This window comes from Necator americanus, chromosome I, assembly GCF_031761385.1.
Source record: "Necator americanus strain Aroian chromosome I, whole genome shotgun sequence".
In the NCBI taxonomy this organism is placed as follows: Eukaryota; Metazoa; Nematoda; class Chromadorea; order Rhabditida; family Ancylostomatidae; genus Necator; species Necator americanus.
The window spans coordinates 19,127,782-19,143,633 of NC_087371.1; the positions used below are offsets into that span (position 1 = coordinate 19,127,782).

The following is a 15,852-nucleotide window of genomic DNA, read 5'->3' on the forward strand; positions in this document are numbered from 1 at the left end:
TTTCTTGGATATTTTTTTAGATAGGAAAAGAAGATCTTCAACTGAGAATTCACAGAACGAATGATTACTATTCGCAAATCTTTAGCTGCAACAGCTGTACCTCAACTATTGTTGTTTTATTGTGTCTTATAGTTTTCCCCAATTCACTGCCTTCCTTTGAAGGTGCAAAATTTACCGGCGACTTCATAGAGGTTCTTCTGATCGAACAAAATAAATTCTAAGAAAACAACCACCAGACTTTTATTTTATAGTGCTATGATTGGATTTATCTATCCAATCTAAACGAGTCTTCTTCATAGACTTAAGCCTCTTTTTGAAGAACCCAAAAAATGTCTGCTCAACATACAATTTTTTCATCACGACATGCTCCGGTGAAGTGCAAGTGCATAAAGTGCAAGGAGTCGGTCAATCCCTACAGTATGCCCCTACATGTCCTTCACAGCTACGAATTATGCAGCTACAGTCGAACCTCTTACCTACTGCGCTCCAACCGCCCTCCAACTTTCTGCGGTTATTACGAAAAAGCGACTCATGAATGTTTCAGAAAAAGCGGGAAACACAGGCGTTCTAACTTTTCAATTACTGTGAAATCTCGGAAGCAAAATTAGATGGCTACAGATGGGACCCTAGCCACACTGGAGAGCCAGAAACTCCAGCTGGGTGACGAGAGACTCGGAAAAGTTTGTTTAAGAATTTAGCCGGGGATTTTTCTTCACTACAATTCTAATGTAGATTAAAACCAACCGTTAACAAGAGATTCAGTGAAGACTTGAAGTATTAGTGAAAATCCACGCCGTCGCATTAAATCGTCTGATTTTCCGGTGAGAAAGCCCTGCAATGCCGCAACTGGTTCTAGAAAATGAGATTTTATGAAACTTAGTAACTCGCCCACTTTTTATCCCAATCAGAGAAGGTACGCGAGTTTGAAGTTGAGTTGAGGTGTTTATAAACGCACTATTTTTGCAACAAGTACAAGTGCTCAAGTGCGCATTAAATTGACAAGAATTTGTACCGTAGTCTGAGGTCCCCTAGATTAGTGAACACAGAAATATATAGAAGAGATCTAACAAAATAGAGAAAATATTGTGGTTCGGGCTGGTGGCCTCAATCCCGCCCTTGAACTTGATTAATCCCTAAACGAGGTTATATAAAGTAAAGAGGGAAGTAAAAGGCTCTCCAGGATGTTAGGCGCATATTACCGTAAGTTACTATCAGGACAACATGACCCCATCACATATGTCCAAGAACTCCGAAAAGAAATTGAAATTGAGAAAAAATAGAGCCATATCATTAAGACGAGAACATCTTGGTGGATTAATGATTAATCGCCTACTCGTGAGACTGATTGACGCCTTGGCTCAAACGTAGAGTCCCTAAATTGTTTTTTTCTTTTTTTTCTACGATGTTCAAGGAATAGCCTAAAGGCATTGTGGAGGGCTTGGCTGAAACAAAGATTATTCAGACTTTTGCTCCAATACTCGAACAAACGTCCAGTCAAGTAAGATTTCCTTGAGATACTCCAGATATCCGAAAATCCTTCGTTGAATTTCGTCCAATTTCCGACATAAGCGAAATATTCTTCCATGTGAACGCCTTGGAGCTACAATAACCAAAGAAATCAATGATTTAATATTTGTATATTCAAATAAATTCAATTTTAAATTCTAAAACCTAGCAATTCTTGCTATTTAAGGATTCTGAGGAAAACCGATCTTTTGGAGGCAAAGCTTCATCTAGAATGGTTGATGCAAAGATAGCTTTGGGGAGTGAGAATGACGTCTACTTTAGGGTTGCTGTAAGCCAAAACTAAAATTTTCTCCACTACCGCCAAGAATATTTTGTAGGACATCGCTACTAAGTGTTTCATACGTGTTGATGTTACTGTCCAGAACAGGAATCTACTTTCCGATCAAAATTTCAGAAATAATCACTGAAAGGAAGTGAATGAATAATTTTGAGAACATACAGTGCTTTATGTATGTAATTGTCATGGAATGATAAATAACGTGTTTACAGATGTGCTCCGCTCCGATTAGAATAATTGGAGAATATTTTTCTGAACGGAGTGTGTAGTGTAGCGGTTAGAGGTGGCGCTTCCGGCACGATCGATCGGAGGTTCGAATCCGGCTAGTGCTCACTAAGCCTTTCATCCCTACGGGGTCGATAAATTGGTACCAGAGTTGTCTGTGAGGATAAAAACACTGATTTGACACATCGGCTAGCCCCCGCCAGTCATTGTATGAGCCAGTTACACGTTCGTAAACCTCAAACGATTACCTCTATCCTTTATTTTTTGTTCTTACTTTTCTGAAGGGGGAGAAATGTAAAGCTAAAGTTCATAGAATTTCAAGTCGTAATTATGAGGAAAAATAGTGCTTTTATTTCGAATAACGTTGCTTTCAAGAATCCATTCGTTCCCCGATTTCCAGAAGTTAATGACGAGCTGAACCATGCATTTTACTGTTGAACAAAACACTCACCTCTGAAACCTCGGCAGTGGTGCATGCCAATGAGTTAAGCTGAGAATAGCCGAGAAAAAATCGCGGACGTTCGTCTTGTGCGCATGGCTGTCCGCCCATGGGCCAGCCAACCCAGCCGGCCACACCCACGACAGCCGCTGTTTACAGGACACGAACGTTTTCGCGCTTATTTAGTGGTTCCTCACTCAGCTCAACTCTCAGCTGAAGCCTACGCGATCAGTTTGCATTGTATCCTTCGCGAAAACGTCTTCGCATTCCAGGCTCCACCGTCGCGATCATCTCGAGCGAGTTCATACGATCCATTTTCGGTCGGCGCCACACGTGCACCAATGTCGGCGCCGTACAGGTCGGACCGGCTGCCGTACACGAGGCCCACCTACTCCGGCATGTCTCATTCCTACCATGACTACTCGGCGCCGTCCAGAATCACCAACATCAGCAGGTCCTGGCTTTTTTTTTACACTGTCGGATTGATGCGATTTGTTGCGAAATTCCAGGGATCTCCATTATATCTTAACAATATTCGATGAACAGAACCACCATCATAATCATTGTAGATCTAACTACCAACTCGTTGTGAAATACCAACATCCACAACAACGTCGTCTATTTTTGTGGAATAAATTCTACTCTAATTCTATGAGGCAGAAAGTCAGGGTGTCAAATACTGCTTCTCTTTTGCGGGTGTGAATTTTGCTCCATCGTTTATTTAGTAACTTAGATTTAGTAGAATCACTAGTTGAAACAAACTCCGAATACCTTAGATTCGTTCATTTTACAGCACATCGTCAGTGATAATCGATGTACACTGCTCCGCATTTATTTTCCTCATCCTCATCTCGCATTTTCCATCACTTCCCTTTTCTTGATCGTAACTTCAATATTTATAGTTTGAGTTAACAATCAAAAGTTTCTTTTTCTTCGCTTTCTCTTGGTTTTTTCTTAAGCAGTTTGCAAACACGCGCTCAGAAATAGGAAAAGCCTTTCATAGAAATTGCGCGAGAGCATTTTTACGTCATCTTTTTCTGCTTAACAACGTTTTCCGGGAAATATCAGGGACTATCGAATCTCTGATCAAATTTTAGTCTTTCTCCTGGCGTCTTTTCCCAACATGCTCGTATATTTTCCCTGTTTGGCGTGGTCAATATTCATTATAATTTTGCTTTCTATGCATATTTTCTTGAATAACAAAATCTAAGATGGAACATTTCAAATCTGCGTACTCTTCTCATATCTCTCCTCCCTTCCTCTGTACTCGGGAAAAATTTTCATGTCTCTCAAAACCAAGATTTTCAGAGAGATGTGTTCCATATAGTGTGAAATGTGTACATTTAGATATGGCAGCACAGAGCAACTTCATTATAAATCGCCATTTACCACAAACAGCTCATCCGGATACGGTGGTGGCAGCTCTCTATACAGGTCGAATCCGAGTTTTACAAGAGCTGGAAGCGTAGGTGCGTTCCTGGGCTGACGACTCGGAGGCAGTCGCTTGTTTCTAAACCGACAGAATTTATCCCAGGTTTTTCCATGTCGGACGCACGACGCGAATACACTCCCACCTCTTCGTATTCGAGCAGTGGCAGTTTGTCGAGGTAATTTCCAGCGAAAAGAAAAACCTTGGCTTGTCAGCTGAGAACGCTGCATGGAGCTGACGTTGATTGGCGCATAGAGCAGAAATCAAAGTTTTGTGCCGCGAAAAACACAAGTGAGCAGACATGAATGACTTGTAACGGATATTTCTAGGGCTTTTCAGCTTTTCATGCAATAATTCTTTTGGAATCTTTGTCGCTCTGAAGGGCTAAACAGCGAGTTTTGATTGATATGACCCATAAAAGCTTAACAAGTTGCTTAAATACACTAGAACGAGTCCTGGTCCTTTCCTTTCAAGAATAATCCTTGTGATCAACTTGCTTTTCTTCTGTCAAACAACCACTGGTCTTGAAACGAGCAGGTTTAGCAATGGTTGATGGTGTGGTTGGTGATCTGGTACGTCTGGAGGTCGCCTAGAGCTAGGTGAACATCAGACAACTTAAAATATTTGGTTATTCGAGGGAAATCGGTTGGGAACAGTTCGGGGCAGTGTTCACGAAGCTATTTTAGCACAACACAGCCAAGAGACGTGGTTTCAGCTAATCGCACATGATGAGATGCGCCCTCGTGACGACAAAGCTTATTTTGTTACTCATAGGTGTCGGTTTTAAACTGGAGCGGCGTTTGTGAGCGCCACACTGCATTCACGGAACAAATTTCGGCTTTGTGGATGTGAAAAGAATCAACTTATCGCTTCCCACGTTGCGGCAGCTTCACACAGCAGTTTCACCATTCTCATTTACTCACTTGTTGCATCTACTTTTAGAGATCTTATCCATCTGGACATCTACTTTCTTCTGCTTTCAGTACTTCTGCACTTTTTTGGTGCAACTATGTAGCGTTAAAAACTATAGTGCAGAGGGTCCGTTCACTCAGATCGATGAATATTCAGATTCGTTAGTTTCGTAGGTTAGCACTAATAAAAAACTGTATCGAATATGAAGTTCTCGAAAAACCTAATTTATATCTCTAATAAATACTAGCCAAATTCAAAACACTACGATAAAAATAAGTAGCTCTTACTTTGCTTTGTGTTTAGCTACCTACTTCTGTTGCAGCTCTGTCCCCAGTTGCGTTCTTTTCATCTACAAAACAATATTTTGATATTTCTTATGAATTTCTTCCACTCACACAATCGCATAATCTTCTAGAACTTATGTATTTCTATTTTGTTGTTGTTTTTAGCAGTACAGCTACCGGGGAAGAATTCAGAAATATCCGAAACATTGCTGCTTGGATATTTAATATTATTCCAACATACTAACAGAAGCATAAATGCAGCGTACCGCGAATCTGAGGTGGTACGGATTTCAGGTGGAGTATTCTTATACGAGACCGTAGATTATGGACAGAGGGGTGATCCCGTCCATTTCTTGCTAATCGGCGTGAAAAAACGGCCCGGAAAACGCGGCGTGTGCACGCGGCTGGTGCGCTCCAATCGAACTCGTTGCAGAAAACAACGCCCCGGAACGCTCGAAGCCGTATCTTCCGGGCGGTTTTTTACGGCAATAAGGAAGAAATGGACGGAATCACCCCCTCTCCTTAATCTACCATCCTGTATACGAATACTCCACCTGAAATCCGTACCTCAGATTCGTGGGGTGATGCCTTCAATAAAGAAACCATCTAAGATTAAGATCATCGAAGATCGCTTAAAGACAAAAGTATGTTGGGATACAACTAAATACCTCCTAATAATACTTTGTCTCCCCCTAGCATGAATTACTGCAGTTCTTTCCGTAGATGTACTCTGTAGATGCTTGCAAATAGTAATCCACGAATCCTTGAAGAGTGCTGCGTCCGAATTCATCCTGGCTTTAACTATTATCCTTAGAACTTTTTGTGTTCATGTGTGCTTGGATTCAAAATTGCCTGCCATTTTGTGGAAAGAACGCAGTTTATTGTTTGCGAATACCTATGTCTTTTTCCTGATGAAATTTTCTGGCAAGCGTCATTTTATCTTCTGTTATACTCTAGTTGAGTGTGTAATAATAATGTTTATAGAGTCAGATTTTTTCCCGTGATGGAACTTTGCCTTCACCTGCAGCTTCTCCGGCGCCTCTCGAGAGCTGACTGTACTCCGTGCTTGCCTCCACAATTTAACCCCTAAAAATGTCAATTCGAATAAATTCGAAGCAAACCTTCCGCTTGGTTTTCCTTCGCTTGGTGTCAGTTTGAACAATTTATTGTACCTCACCTCTCTGGATCCTCGTTTCCAAAAATAACTCTAGCGTAAACCACTCATTTGAAATAAAAAACCAGATAAAAGTTTTATAAACTGAATAGAGCACTATAATCTTCCATTTTGAAGAAAAAGAAAATCAACGCCTACGTCCATCTTCGCACAAAAACAAAGGTGTTCGGTGATCAGGTGAAATCCTGGAAGAAATCAAGTTGTGCAGTGTGATCCGTCACCGCCTTAGATTTCTCATTCATAGGATTCTCGCTGTTCTCTATGATTTCTTTTCCTGCCTCCACAATTTCACCGTTATCTTATTCTTCAGGATTATCCTTAGAGATGGAAGAAATATACTCGTCGAAAGAACACCGATATTTGCTGTACTTTTGTGGCTGATTCATGATCATCAAAATCCAAAACCGTTATTGTCAATGACGAAAGCCCTGAAAACAAATGCTAGTACCGTAACAGCTTTTCGAAGTGTGAGTAGATCAGACTTGGTGGATCACCGAAGCTTGAATTTTCCATATGTGGTTCCGCCGATCGCCTCGCCTCAAAGCGTCTTACATTCCTATCCTCATTTTAAACTTCGTCTCTACCTGATCGCCTTCAGATATCGTCCAACATTCTCCTCAGCGTCAACATCTTCTTATCAACCTAGAAGCAGCTTCGATTATCGATCGAAAACACCTGGCTATGAGAGGTACGTAACTCATCATAAATGCGAAACTCATTTTCACTTGAAAACTCGCCGTTCACTCTAGGGACAGCCGAGCCGCTCATTACGATCGTGACACTCGATCAATGTCCAGAACGGAGAAGACACCAATCAGTGAGGCGAGGATTGATTTATCGATTACTATTACTGATTTATAGTTAGCATATGCTTTCGGCCATGAATCGGTAGGACCGAATCATCCGTTGAGTGATCAGTGTAATGTGGGGGGTATGTGTCGATGAAAACATAACATCGGAGAATGGAGGAGGACCGTGACTTGCATGTGGCAGGCCCTTCCGGTGACTGATCACTCACGATTGTGAGGTAGATCGTGAAAAATTGAAGAGAACTCCGTTCGTGATTCGTTTTTTGATCGTTACGTTATTACTATTACGTTCCTGCTATTTCTTTCTATCTAAACGACACTCCCTTACTCGCCCCCATAATTGAGGTTTCCAGTGTTTTGCGGATCTGAAAATTAGCACTATATTTTTACAAAATGCGTATCAGTCGCGGTTGGGACGAGTCTGGAACCGGAAAAGGAAATCGAATAGAAGTGAAGTGCTTTGAGAAATTTTTGAGGTTAGAAGTGTATGTGATGGGTAACGTTTGATATGATTGAACCCGGATGAGGAAGAAAGGAGAGGAAAGAGAAAGGGAACAAGTTTCTCCTGAATCCATAGATAAACATTTTCTACGGAGCTCTCCTTAATGTTGTCCGCTAGATCTCTCCTTCCCACGAGAATACGTCATTTGTGAGTTTGATAGCAGATTCGGTACTTTTTAGCATATGTAACAATGAATGCTTGGGCGAGGTAAAAAAAACGAAACGAAAATGGTAACAAAGACAAAAGACAACGGATCTTCTGGACATTGTCTGAGTTAGATCATAGATAGTTTAGATCAAATTTTCTCCATGAAACCTCAAAAATCTGAAAACGTCGTCCTTGCTGCTGCTTACCTTGTTATTTTCCAGGAAACAGTCCAATTCACCGCAAGTTTTGCTCATAAAAACTAGGTAATTTTTCTGGAAATATTGTTGAATCAATGGAAAACAGGCTTTTTTTTCTGGAAGAAGCTCATAAACCAACAGAAGGAATACCTGAGGCATGATCAAAAGAGGACTCAATTAACTTGGCCGCTATCTTAGGCATCCGGGAGGATTTTCGGTGCTTTTCCTATCCTACATTTTATGACATTTTCTGTGCGAACAGCGTTTCATGGGTTTTACCGCACAGCTGTTCCGTAGCTCCTGAAAGGTGCACTTGACCTGACCACATCTCTTACTGACTCCACTGTTTAATTTTAATACTATTATATTACATCACCTATTTTCTGAGTGGTTCTCTTCCGGACCTGCTCTTCATTTTTCATGTGCTGGAGCGCATTTTGGCTCTTTTTACAAAAACGGAAAGAAATATCTAAGGAATTTATTCGACATAAAAGCCCGACATTTCGCAGGACTTTCGCTCGAAAGCATGATAAGGAGTTATAAACGGGACATGGTTACTAGGTAAAGCAGCCAGTTAGTTGTCACTGGCTCTTTCTCCTATCCAATATGTAGTTGCGTCCACTATCTTACACAGAGGCACATCAACGGTTCATCTGGACTGTACCAAATTGCCTAGAAAAAGGACGAGTTGCACAATTCTTGTACTCGTGGCAAGGCTGAGGGTCTGTACTGACACTCTGAGCTCCTAAGAATTTATTCGCCTATCCACTTGTTTTTTTGTTCCTTTGGTACCATCTGGTTGAAAATTTTGGTTTGTACTCATTAGCGAATTATTTAAATAATTACTCCGTAGTATCTGCCCACGACAAAGGCGATAAGTGAACAATGGGCGGTGCTGCGCTACAGTGTGCTTCCTTCTAAAGAGATGAGGAGAACCTTTTTCAAGCATATCCTGGGAATAAAATCTCTCCTACGCGAATTTAGCATTTTTTTTGGCATTTTTTTCAATTCAAAATTATCGTCGACGGTAAGGAGGAGCAAGAGAAACGTGGATATAAATCTCCCTCTTCCTTATTATTTCTTTTCCTCATTCCTTTTCTTTTTTGCGCTTTAGAATTTCAGTTTAGTCTGTTCAGGATGACGATGTGGAGAGAACATTCCAGAAACTGTACGACAGGTATGTGAAGGAAGACGATTCTGACAACAAAAACAGTGAGAAGAAAAACAATGATAAAAACAGAGGTTGGTCATGTTTTGTTTATTCGCCATCAAATTATGCTCATAATGCATTGGAACTTCCCACTGCATTCTGCATCTTACGCAGAATAAAGAAATACCAAGCATATTCTTTCCGGATTTTTTTTTCATGCCAGTGCTGCTGGGGATACGCTCCACTCTCGGAAATTCTATATTTCCTTGTAAAAATTTTTGTAAATTCAGTCATTGTTGCACTTTTTCGACTCGCTTGTTTTTTTTCTTGTTTTTGGAAAAGTTGGCCATGTAATTTGAATAATAGTAGGCTGGAGTAGTATTAGTCAGCTACCTACATAAATATGTATTTCATACATATTCATGTGGGTTGCTGACTTATACCATTTGTATGTTATTTTTATTCCATTGTTCTAGATTTTACTTCTATTTTCCATCACATGTTCGAAGATGATGTGGAAACTGTTAGCTGGGAATAGAATCAACAACAGCTCTGTATGTAACAATGTATGAGCTCTTTTGCGAACAATGCGACGTGCTAAAAAAATCTTGAAGAGTTAGCGGCACACCTTCTCATGGAGTTCCATTTGAACTTGGGCTCATACTTTTTACAAATAATTAGAATGTCTCTTTCTTTGTGGATCTGCTTAGGCGGGTGGCATTTTTCGTCAAGAAAAATAGAAAAAAGCGCTTTAAAATGAGGAAAGGAAGCAACTACGACAAACAAACACTGGAGTAGTTCGCCCTCTACCTACATTTCTACGTACTATCAATTTATATATAATCAGTCTTCCTTGACGCTCCTCAGTAGGAGGAGGAGTCAAGGGAATGGTATCCTAAATGAAATCTGCTGAAGTTCAAGACAATTCAAAATAGTTTTTAAAAAGAAACTAAAACACCTTCAGACTTTGTGGATGACGTGAATAATAGTTTCTGTTCTCAGCGAAGATCCGCGCATTCAAATCGCACAGCGAAGCTGAAGAGGAAGTAACATCGGAAGAAGAACAAAGCCCTGAAGAATTCGACAACTCATTCGCGGAAAAACTTCGAAGTGTTCGTCGAAGGGTAAGTTGCAACAGTGAGACCGTATGATCTGGATAACAGGTGTGAAATGTACTACTTCTCCGAAAGACGGTCACCATCTCTCGTGATTGTTTCCGTTTCTGGATCAACCTATGTCTCACGAGTTGCACTTTTGCAGGCGGATCCATCCATCACACCTCGTGGTTCAAATAGAAATTCACCAGATGCGACACCAAAATGTTCGCCATTGATGATACGAAAACGGGAGGAAGGAGTACCCATATTGAATAGTGAGTTTAGTGGATTTCTTCTGGAGTAGTTTTTACCTTTGCTCAATCATTCCTAGGTTTTGATGTAAACGACCAGAAATGCGTCAATCTTACCTCTTGCTCGTGATGTGTTCATAATTTGTGAGATCTTCTAGAGGATAAGAAACCATCAGAGAAGAAAGATGCAGAGAATGTGAATATATGCAACAAATCACCAGCAGAGGAGTTCCGGGAGAAACACTCAGACGTCGATTTTAAACCCGGTCAGCTGTTTGTGAAAGCGGTGCAACTCCGCGTTGCATGCTTTCGTGTTCTTGAGAAGTGCTCTAACAAAATGCTTCATGGAGTTTCTTGCGGGACTTTGGGTTTGTTTAGTTTGTTGCTGTCAGAGGGTGAAGAGCCGTTCAATAATGCATAAAATCTTCTGCTGGGAAATGTTTTCTAGGAAACGACTCCTAAACAACTGGGATCGCGGCAGAAGCCGATCGAACACACGTTCGTAAACACGTATCACGAGTGTCGCCACAGTTTCCGGGCATTCTAACATTGGAAAAAGTCAATATTTTCCGTCTCTAAATATTTCTTTGACAAAAAGTTTGAAGCGGTGATTTCTTCATCTATGGCTCAATCGTAAATCGTATCGTAAATCGTAGCTAGAAAAGATTCCTATTTGTGAGACTCTGGCAAGGTTTTGTAGATATTTTCAACTCTTGCTCGTTTTTTAACTCTCGATATTTCGAGAAAAAAAACGCAAGTATTTTTCAAAGCAAGCCCACCTTTTTCACGTGTGGTTTCAATTTGAGTCACAATTTGCGATGCTAACGCTTCTTTATTCATTGCTTACTGGATCTATCAACTCTGCTATCGTTTTATTTCCAGTTGTTGTCCCTGCTGCCACTTTGAAACCAGCCACATCAGCCATGGACAAATTAATAAGACGTGACTCGCTCACCACAATAGATAAGAAAAAATCGCCAACTCCTGCATTAGAAAATGGCATTAGCAGAACCGAGAGGTCGAAGTCGAACTCCCCAGCGCCATCGCGAAGTGTCAGCCCCAACCCAATACCTACCACAGCTAAAGATAGCCCTGTGACTAGTTTAGCTTCGGCCAAGTCAGCTAGTCCAAAGAGTCCAGCTCGAGCTTCCCCAGCTGCACCCACTAAGGAAGCCACAGCTAAAAGATTGTCACCCGCTTTAGTTGCCACAGTCAACCAGGAATCGACCTCCACAAGCGCGAACTCGACACCATCCATTGCAAAGGCATCGTCTCCAACGCCAGCAAGATCCACGACTCCTTCCTCCGCAAAAAATGAAAATGCTGCGGCGAAGAAAAGTCCATTACAAGCTGCAGCTAGCAAAGAACCTGTGAGGGCGTCACCTGCTCCAGCAAACAAATGCACAGACGCAAGGAAAACACCCGTGCCTACATCCGTCAAAAAAGAATCCACCCCTACCCTGGTTGATCCAACAGCAACAACTGATCCGAAAGAGTCACCACTCAGAGTCAGTGCGAAAGAGAAGGCGCCGGATAAGGGAACGAATAACGCTGTGGCAAGCAAGAACGAAGAGAAAACGTCTGTACCTGCGAAGGATCCTCTTCCCATCATTGTCACCTCATCCGTGGAGAACCAAGAGGACCGAAATTCAGTGCGAGGACAGGAGCCGACAGCGGAATTCACGATTTCATTGAACGGCAAGAAGAAGGTAGTTGATTGCAGTCCATCTTTCTTAGATGCAAGTAATATTTTTCGGAAGTATTTTAAACAGTGATGTATGTAGTTTCGTTGTGCATTATCCACACGTAACTGAACTGAAATGTTGCTCAAAAACAGAATTTTTCATATCTCTTCTTTTTTTGACCATGAAAAAGGCTCCACAGGACTACGATTAGTAAATTTTCGGTCAAATGTGATAGTCACACGGAAGAAAAAGGATAATATACATGATTTGGAAGGTCTCTACGTCTTCATCTACGTATAGGTTTTTTTGATGGAATGATACTTAGAGCTCACAAAACCTCTGAATGGCTCGTGTCACATTTTTCCAGAAAAGCAGTCATTTTTCCATTGACATCATAAAGTGCTGCGCAAGTTTCAGCTAAATTTGAATGTTATCTGTCCAGATCTACTCATTTTCAGGGTATCAAAATTTTGTAGGGCTTATGTGATTACAATGAGCTCAGAAATCACCGGGATCCTTGAGATCGTTTAAAAAATTTGTCCTAGCGCAAAACTGGCGCGAAATTGGTCTTGGAAAATCATAAAGTTTGTATTCTATAGGTTAAAACGGCCGGAGAGTTCCAGCTCGTTAAATTTTTGAGGGATACCATTAAAGCTAAGATTGTCCTCATCTCGAATCATTTACTTTGATGTTTTTGAATCTTCTGAAATATTCCATGTTTGGATACATTGTATGTGCACTTTGTATTGTACACCTTTTTACTCCTGGCTTCTGGACAAGCACTTCAGTTTACACTTGGTTTCTGCAGCTTGAGATCATGCAAGAGTTTTTTTTTTTTTTGGCATATCAGCTACGAAGAGAAAAGCCCCATTAACATCTTAGTGGAAGAGGAACATTGTGACTGAGAGGAACCCATTAATATAACACAATGAGTAGGATTTCAAGCTGCACATGGCTCATCCGGATAAGAAGGGGAAATTTACGGTAGATTTTTGTTTCTGTTGGGAAGGGCGGAGCGAATGCCTACTTTAGCAAAGAATACATGCTTAATTTTCGTTCTTTTTTCTTCTAAAGACATTTGTTCGATTTTCTATAGCTTTTAAAGGAACTGAATACAAATAATCAAGAATTTCACGATTTCAGTTTCTCAAATTTAATTTGCTGGATTAATTGAAAACAGTTCAGAGCCTCTAGAGCTTAACATTTCTAATTCTTTTCAGACCCCTCGCAGCAGATCATCCAGTCCAGCTCGAAAATCGCACCGTGACCATAAGGAAAGCACACCACAATTCCTTACCGTAGACTCGAAAACACCTCGAAAACTTGGTTCGGTTTTTTTCTCATATTTTGGCTTGAAAGAGACCGCAGATCCGCAAAAAAGTTAGAGCGATAACATTTCTTACAACTTAACATATGTTCGTTACACATTCTTTTGTTTAGTGCTTTACGTCAGCTATTAGTTTTTCCGGAAGAGAAAATGAAGTGTCGTGAAACACTAGTAAAATTTGCAGGTTGCCCTTTTTGCTTGTTTTCCCTCGATGAAAGGCCATTGTTTCGCTACTGCTGTCACCGAAGAACGAAATTTATAAGCAGAAAAAAGAAGGTGGCGGCGGAACAGCTCGTGCCGCAGCAACTTCGCACAGCACCCCATGTGGTGCTCATTTGAAACTTTTGCGCTCTGTTATCCAGGATGACTAGCACCCTGACGTCAACTTTCTTGAATAAATCGCTCTAACACCTCCGTGTCTGCTTCAGATTCCCAGCAACAGCACCATAGAATGAGACACTCAGCTAGCCCTTCGACCACAAACATTCGTTACGAAAACGGAAATTCGAATGAGGACGAGGAAACAGGCAAAGGTACCTCCTTTCCAATTAGTCTCCCTTTAATATTTTATCTACCTTTATTGGACACCCCAGTGGAGCTTTCAGGTCACCGCAAACGCCGAGATCCAACGCGAACGTTGGAGAATCTTAAGGAGAAACTGGAAGAAAAGAAGACTAAGTCTGGAGAGGATGGTAAGACCATGAAACAGAGCCAGGATTCTACCGGCAGCGAAGACGAGGTAAGTATGGTGTTTTACTTTAGCTACAAGGAGTTTCCACAATTCCTCTCTGAAACTAGAACCTAAGATTACAGAAACGTTCGTGTAGACGAGGTTAGGCCATGATTACAATTTTAGCCTTCTCTACGAGGTATTGCTCAGCCGTAAGTGGCACATTTCTCAGGCACTGCAGGGGTATCACTTTTGTGAACAACCAAGTTTTGAACTGCAGGAAATAACAAGAAAAATTCTTGAAAACAATGAAATATCCTCGGACAGAGCTTTTTTGTGCGAAAGTCTTCTATGGTTTCAAGCTATTCTATCATGAACTTACCTAGCTCTAATATTCACCCATTTTATTTCTCCTGAAGAAATTAGTGTGTAGATAGCATAACCTGAGTGTAGTATCTATTTCAAAGTGTAATTTCGGTACACAGTCGCAATTCTGGATTCAGATCCTGTCCAAAAATACATGAATTCAAATGATTTCAGCTTAAGAATCGACTAAAACCACCTCTTCTTACGGTCACTGATGCTTCTGCACCGTCAGAACCGACGATGACGACAGTTCAGCTCTGGGATGAGTCTACCGATTGTGATTGGACGGAGGCGGAGGACGAAGCGGACTGTAAGAGAATTAGTTCGACTTTTTTGTAGTAACCTTGTCCTCACAATATTTTTGTGTTGCACTTTAATGCTTTAAAAAAAATGTGTGGTGCAGCTGCCTAGAAAAGCAAAAGTGTTTTTTTTTTCGTACAACAAAAACAGAAACGAGCGAAGTGGGTCTACTGATCAATCTAAAAAGAAATCCATAAAATGATTGATGTCTTTGTTCTTTTTTACACAAAATGTGTGTAAAATGTTGTAAAGCGGCTATCGACAATACATCATTTCCTCAAGAAATTATTTGTTTTCGTTAGATAATTGATGGTTGAACGTTTGATGAGTTCACCGTATTTTTTGTATAGATTTCCATGTCGCAAGTACAGAGTCTTCTGATAGATTAGAGAGGATTTCGAAATTTGCAAGCTTTTCTGGAGCTGTTCCCCAGATTTTGGAGGAACAAATGCGAAAATTATCGAATGATTACATATTTTTTGTTCTTTTTTAATTGGTGAATGTAATACCAAGCGTAGAATTCCTAAGATTCTTGGAAAAGTGTTAAATACTTTAACAGTGGGGTTGTCAACTGAAAAAAATCAACGACGTTTGTGAATAGTGTAGATTCTGTCTGAATGGATTGTTTTACGCTGAAGTTCATTTCTTTTTGAAGATACATCCTTTTTTTGCCTTCTTGACCGATCCTAGGCTTCCTTTATTCCATTACGACGTACACGATGACATCTCAGTGACTGGGAGTTACAGCAAAAATTTGTGTTTTCCTCATGAAATCTCATAATTTCAGATGAATCCGATTTCGAGTACTCAGTTTCGCAGACCTTCAGCCTCAAGGATTGCATGCCCATCGGTAATTCTTTCTCTTGAAATCTTTGTAATTTTCTTCGTTCCTCTTCAATATTCTGCTGCAGAGAACAGTTTATGGCAAAATTTTGTTGCTTTAATTAAAAATGATGTGCCCTGTTTTTAAGAAGTGTTCAAGAGTGACTTCTAGAAGATTGATATTCTGAAGCTTGGAGATGCTTAATATATTGATTTCCGAGTTTTTCTCGAAACATACCATGATTCTTAAGGACTTCCTAAG

The 15,852-nt window shown here is 40.7% G+C and overlaps 1 protein-coding gene across 3 annotated transcripts in view; it reads left to right on the plus strand.

Moving 5' to 3' along the window:
* The window catches only part of RB195_006169 (uncharacterized protein), a gene marked incomplete at both ends in the record, with an annotated part of 32,500 nt that overhangs the window by 741 nt on the left and 15,907 nt on the right, over window positions 1–15,852 (plus strand). For 2 of the 3 annotated variants that reach the window (XM_064179094.1, XM_064179095.1), the window contains 15 exons: window positions 2,564–2,922; window positions 3,816–3,937; window positions 4,003–4,075; window positions 6,866–6,955; window positions 7,017–7,089; window positions 9,059–9,164; window positions 10,075–10,196; window positions 10,333–10,444; window positions 10,579–10,686; window positions 11,303–12,129; window positions 13,326–13,431; window positions 13,861–13,965; window positions 14,038–14,171; window positions 14,643–14,778; window positions 15,556–15,618. In XM_064179094.1, the coding sequence (XP_064036082.1) occupies window positions 2,564–2,922; window positions 3,816–3,937; window positions 4,003–4,075; window positions 6,866–6,955; window positions 7,017–7,089; window positions 9,059–9,164; window positions 10,075–10,196; window positions 10,333–10,444; window positions 10,579–10,686; window positions 11,303–12,129; window positions 13,326–13,431; window positions 13,861–13,965; window positions 14,038–14,171; window positions 14,643–14,778; window positions 15,556–15,618 (2,536 nt within the window). Of the gene's footprint in view, window positions 1–1,693; window positions 1,796–2,563; window positions 2,923–3,815; window positions 3,938–4,002; window positions 4,076–6,865; window positions 6,956–7,016; window positions 7,090–9,058; window positions 9,165–10,074; window positions 10,197–10,332; window positions 10,445–10,578; window positions 10,687–11,302; window positions 12,130–13,325; window positions 13,432–13,860; window positions 13,966–14,037; window positions 14,172–14,642; window positions 14,779–15,555; window positions 15,619–15,852 lie in introns of those variants that run through there. The other variant, XM_064179093.1, reaches the window with a different exon arrangement.